General features: G+C 42.4%; 1 protein-coding gene across 1 annotated transcript in view; it reads right to left on the bottom strand.

Moving 5' to 3' along the window:
- The window catches only part of HYAL4 (hyaluronoglucosaminidase 4), a 13,035-nt gene extending 7,214 nt beyond the window's left edge, over positions 1–5,821 (bottom strand). The window contains exon 1 of the mRNA XM_006768813.1: positions 4,871–5,821. Within this exon, the coding sequence (XP_006768876.1) occupies positions 4,871–5,821 (951 nt within the window). The remainder of the gene's footprint in view (positions 1–4,870) is intronic.
- Between the last annotated feature and the right edge of the window lie 583 nt (positions 5,822–6,404).

Consider the following 6,404-nt stretch of genomic DNA (forward strand, 5'->3'; position numbering starts at 1 on the left):
CACAAGTACGTAAGGTACCCACTGTGGGGAGCTGGGGCGTCACTAATAAGCATCCTTTGTGTGTTACCAGAGGGAATATTAATCCATTACAGGGAAAAACATCTTGAAATCCACAGTCAAGAGAACTTCTTGCATTATTATTTAATGCAGACATCAAACGATATCTAGGTTGTATTTATATGTAAGTGATGTAGGCAGTTTTCTGTGTGATGTGAAGTGTTACTGCTCTTTACCCTTCCCCCAAGCTGTGGCTACTGACAGGGATCCCATTCTTAGGTGTTCCCCTCCCAAATGTAAGGCTTGAACGCTTGATAAAAAGTGGTAGCTTTACCACATGCATTTCTGTAGTGTTTCAAATTCTCACATCTATTTTCTCATTTGACTTTCATAAGACTTCTGCTATGTAGATAGGGCATGTAATACGGCCCCATTTTGCTACTTATTGGTAAATCCTTTTTATTTTAATATATTTTTATTGATTTCAGAGAGGAAGGAAGAGGGAAAGATAGAAACATCAATGATGAGAGAGAATCATTGATTGGCTGCCTTCTACGTGCCCCCTATTGGGGATCAAGTCCACAACCCCGGGTATGTGCCCTTGATTGGAATCAAACCCGGGACTCTAGTCCACAGGCCAACACTCTATCCATTGAGCCAAACTGGCTAGGGTGGTTAATTCTTTTTCTAATCCTAACTACACGTGTGTACACACACACATACACACACACACTTTATAAAATGCAGATATCTTTGAGAAGATAATGGAATGGAAGCCATGCCTGGTCACTTATGTGTTGGCATAAATAACTATCAAGTTTCTAAAAATCTGTGGGCAGGTTTTTATGGAGGATAGAATAAAATGGTGGTTCGACTAATGGCTTCAAACATTTGAAAATAGCTTGCCACTCAGAAAGTTTTCCAAATGATACAGAATGATCCCTTGGAACGGTCAAAGAAAACGGCTTCTAGATAAGAAGCCTGCCTGTTGCTTCCTCTTTCCCACAAGAGAACATGTGCTTTTCTGAGGCTGTAGCTGCTCATGCAGTAGCTTACTTTACGTCTGGATAACGTGAAGACTGTGCCAGTCGTCTAAAATAGTCTCACTGAAATGAACACTTTGTCTCTTGAAGTTTATTGTTTCTTCCTAAAGTGAATGTGTTATCTCTAAAGAAAGGAACTTATTTAAGCCAAACACAGAAAAGGAAAAACAGTTTCACAGAAGAAGGTGGTAGTTAACTTTCAATCCCAGAGTCAACACTATTTCGTAAAGATTTAGATAACTTTTTTAAGCCTTCCTATATGATGTCTGTAATTTGTTGCTAATTTTCCTGGGTAATACAGATATCAATTCACAATAGAGGGTTTTTTTCTTCCTCATCTCATTCATGTGTCAAAGGCATAGCATGTACTAAGTCCTCATACCTTTGTTCCATTCCTCTGAGGAGTAAGCCCTACTCTCTGTGCTCCACAGGTACCTACCGGCTATGGAAGAGCCCTCACCTGAGTGTTTCCTGAGTCTCTGCCTTCGGACGATGCCTAACACTCAGAACATCTCTATAGATTTATATGTTTCAAACATGCTGGAGAACTGAAACTGTAATGGTAGACAAAGAAGTAGTGTGATGAACCCGTAATATCTTAGAGCGTCACTGTATCGCATCACAAATGGGAAGACATGAGCAAGTCTCATTACGGAAAAGTTAGGTAGAATTATTCAAGGCCAAAGGTCAGGGTGTCATTTACTTTTAAGTTTTTATTTCTAGAATTTTTTCATTTAAGTGACTAGAGTAGCCAAGGGGAAAAAGGGGAGGGGAAATTAGGCTGAAAGTTTATCTATTTTACAAGTTAACCTCATGGTTTGTGTGAGGTCTTTATTTTACGTGTGGCTTACGTAAAATAAACAGAATAAAACTTCTATTTGTAAGTTTTAACCTAGGATCACACAACCATCTACTAGCGATGAATTTATGACATTTGTGACTGAATTTTAGAAACTCAGACTGCTCTTACCAACTTTTCATTAGTTGTGGTCATAAAGTCAAGAATAAACCAGGTGGCTTTTTCACAAAGGGTTTGCGGCCAGAACACAGGTGTCGTGAAAACCCCCGCCAAATCAAACCCACAATGGGAAAGGAGACGGCTCCTATCAACATCGTCATCATTGGTCACAGATTCTGGCAAGTCTATCACGACTGGCCACCTGATCTACAAATGTGGTGGGGCTGACAAAAGAACCATCAAGCCCTAGTCGGTTTGGCTCAGTGGATAGAGCGTCAGCCTGCGGACTGAAGGGTCCAGGTTTGATTCTGGCCAAGGGCACATGCCCAGGCTGTAGGCTTGACCCCCAGTAGGGGGCGTGTAGGAGGCAGCTGATCAATTATTCTCTCTCATCATTGATGTTTCTATCTCTCTCTTCCTCTCCCTTCCTCTCTGAAATCAATAAATATATTTTTTTAAAAAAAGAACCATCGAATATTTTGAGAAGGAGGCTACTGAAGTGGGGGAGGGCTCCTTCAAGTATGCCTGGGTCGTGGGTAAACTGAAAGCCGAATGGGAGCGCGGGATCACCACTGATACCTCCTGTGGAAAATCGAGACCAGCAAGTATTACGTGACCATCATTGATGCCCCCGGACACAGAGACTTCATCAAAACAGTGGACAAGAAGACAGCTGGAGCTGGCAAAGCCACCAAGTCTGCCCCCAAAAGTTCAGAAGCTAAATGAATATTATTCCCAACACCTGCCACCCCAGTCTCAATCAAAGGTGGAAGAACGGTCTCAGGAATGTTGGTCTCATTCCTAAGCAACCTTTACAACCAAATGACCAGAACAACCAGAATAACTGGTTGACTAGTTGCTCTGACACACAGTGACCATCAGGGGGCAGATGCTCATTGCAGGAGCTTTCCCCTGGTGATCAGTGAACTCCCCCAGGGGGAGCACTGCTCTGCCAGAAGCCAGGCTCACGGCTGGCAAGGGCCACTGCTGCAAAGGAAGCCTCTCCCGACTCTGCAGCAGTGCTACCAAGCAGTGGTGGCAGGTGCAGCGGGTCAGGCTGAGCACAAGTGGCACAGTGCCTGGCCCCAGCTCAGGCTCCTCCCTGGCCATCTGCCGCTTGGTGCACTGCTACATCCCTCAAAGGGTCCTGGATTGCGAGAAGGCCCAGGCCAGGCTAAGGGACTTTTCCCCTTGCCCCTTTCACAAATCCATGCACCAGGCCTCTAAGTATATAGTAAAAGACTGGTTAATGATTACAATGCATCAGAAAACCTTTGGAAGGAAAGGAGGATGTTTTGTGGACCACTTGGTTCTTTTGTGTGTGTGGCAGTTTTTAAGTTATTCTCTTTTAAAATTGGTATTTTTTAATGGAAATAACTTGAACAAAAATCTGTCACAGAACTTTGAGACCCATTAAAACAAAGTTGAATGAAAAACCTGTGTGTTCTTTTAGTCAACACTGTAACCTTTTATTGTACTATTTAGGTAGAAGACTTCAGAGTTGCCATGACCTATTTCTGGTGTTATATCTGCTGATACTTTAGAATTGGATAACTCTGTTAACATATTTTCTGGGTGAGAACTTTGTTTCTTTCAATTTTGTCCTAAAGGGAAGAATCATCTGTTTCTACATGATAAAAGCTATGGGAAGGGGTCTGTTTGTATAACACTAAATAAGTTAGGACAGATAAGCAAAGCGTAACTTTGTTTACGCGTAAGCTATTTTCTAAAGACTAAATTTTGGCCCCAACTGGTTTGGCTCAGTGGATAAAGTGTTGGCCTGCAGACTGAAGGGTCCCGGGTTCAATTCCGGTCAAGGGCACATGCTGGGGTTGTGGGCTCAAATCCCCAGTAGGGGGCATGCAGGAGGCAACTGATCAATGATTCTCTCTTATCATTGATGTTTCTATCTCTCTCTCCCTCTCCCTTCCTCTCTGAAACCAATAAAAATATATTTAAAAATAACGGCTAAATTCTATAAAGTCCACCTTTACATATAAAATTTTTCAGTTACATCAATACTGAGTAAATTTATTGGTGTGGCAACTTTTAGTTTTCTGGTTTTACTGTAATATGAATTCACATTTACAAATTCTGGTGTAGTTTAAGAACCTAAAGTGAGCCTTAAATAGTATAGAGCACTGTCTTGCTATAGTTAATTGTGTCCAAATTCTAGGAAAAATAAATTATGATGGAAGTTGGGGGGGAAGGGGAGAGAATAAACCAGATGGCTAAATCTATAAATTCACCTACTTTTAGCAGATTTGCAACTCTCTTATGCCATAATAAGAAAATTAATTGTGGTTAAAAAACACATCCATACAATTAACTATCTTAGCCATGTCTAAGTGTATAAAGTTCAGTAGTGTTAAGTGTATTCACATTGCTCTGCCTCATTTACACCTTTCCTCAGGGCTGGCATTACACATTAAAAAGAAAACACTTGTCTTCCCTCTTGACATTTTAGATGGCACCTTCCCTTGCACTTCCACATGTGTGAGCAAACTACTCCGTTTTCACACATCCTCTCTGATCTTCACCTGTTTACCACCAGCCGTTTCAATACCCTTTCCAACGGACCAATCGCAAGGGAGCACAAAGTTGGGGAGCAGGGAGCACTAGTGGCTGACATTGCATTGGTCCCTCCTTGTTTCATTCCTTAAAAGAATAATCATAAATTAGATCATCAAAATTTATGTCGCTTACCTAAAAACCTACCTAAGTGGGTGACTAGTCAAAGGAGGACGTATGCTCCTTTCTAGCGGACCACGAATTGGGAATTCTTCAAAGAACTGAATTAACAAAGAAATGGCTCTTTTAGAGATAGGGAGGAGGTCCCCTGTCTTTGGCAAGGAGGGGACGGGGGTCTCACCTTGGACAGAAAGAATAAGGGTTCGTCCCTGTAGTCTAGCCTCGTGTAGACGAACACAGGCAGCGCATAGTCTCGGGAGGTCATGGCGGAGACCCTCATGGACTCATGCACCCGAAACTGCGAGAAGTGCAAGAGGTTTTCCCCGTCTCCCAGAGATTTCCTGACGCCGATGGCAGGGTACAGAGCAGCACTGCTGTTCCAAAGCCAAGAGAGCTCATTGTTCCTCAGCACCTCCTTTTCTGGGCACGACCCCGTATAGTTGGGGGCATCCACATTGTAATTGTGGCAATCGGGATATAAATAATAACCCCAGAGCCCATTGGGTCTGCTCTTGAGCCCCAGTTCGATGGTTTCCTTCATGAAAGCGTTTGCACTTTGCTCAAAGGTTGCTTTAGCCAGACACTCAATGTCCGCAGCGGACGCATTCTTCAGCTTGTCAGAAGCAAGCTTTCGTGACTTCTGTCTGTAGACATTCTTTTCCCCCCAGTTCCGGGCCCACTGGGGCCGCCAGTGCTCCCAGTCTATCACAGCGAGTCCACTGAAATCTTTAGCGGGGATATAATAATTAATGTCCTGGTCAACTTTTTGCAGATGAACTTGCAGACTTGTGTTCTGGGGCAAACCCCCATTGACGGGAGCCCCCTGTGACGTGTACCATGGGTAGTATCCCAATCTGTCCACATAAAATATAGTGACATTTTGCCCCCTGGCTTTGGCAAATGGGCTTCCGATCATCTGAAACATTTTCAAGTTTAGTCTTACGTTATATTTTATCAAACACTGATCGATTGGAGCATTCCAAGCTGCTACGAAAGGTTTCCTTTGGTAAATTGGAAGCCGGGCCGGTTTTAGAGAAGAGAGAGACTTCAGAAAGAAAAATAGGAGCAGCCATGAGGTGAGATGCAGCGGTTGGACACAGAACTTTAATTGTCCTTCAGGCAATGGTTTCATGATAAGACGAAAATGTTGTCTTCTGCTTTTGTGCGCTCTCGAAGGCCTGTGGATAAATTTAATTTTCTGTTAGTGCTAAGTTTGAGGAAAAAGACTCAAACATTGGATGGATATTACTATTGTTGTTATATATTTATATTTTAAAGTACAGACCGTTCTTGGGTTACGTCGGACTCGACGTACAACGTTCCGTGGTTACGTCGCCATCTCCCATTTATTTATTTAAAAAAAATCTGTCATTTTGACGTATGTATATATGTGCTTTATGTTTTTTATTATTTACTTACCAAAAGTAAAGGTGAGAAATTGTTATCTTTCTTTTAAATGTTTTTTACTGTTTCACTTCATTACTGCTGTGTGTGCTCCATATGAGTGACGTAGGTGCTTATGTAGGTGGGTTCCGACTTACAGTGAAAATCGTGTTAAACGCCTAGGAACGGAGCTCCGACGTAACCCGAGGACCTACTGTATGCTTTATTTAAAGGTTTTAAAGAGGCCTGTAAGTAAATTGAGATATAGAAGCAAGTGTAGTAACCTAGCTTGTATTCAAGGGCAAGCAATGCAATTCAGCAAACATTCACTG

This window comes from Myotis davidii, unplaced genomic scaffold (assembly GCF_000327345.1).
Source record: "Myotis davidii unplaced genomic scaffold, ASM32734v1 scaffold724, whole genome shotgun sequence".
NCBI lineage: Eukaryota > Metazoa > Chordata > Mammalia > Chiroptera > Vespertilionidae > Myotis > Myotis davidii.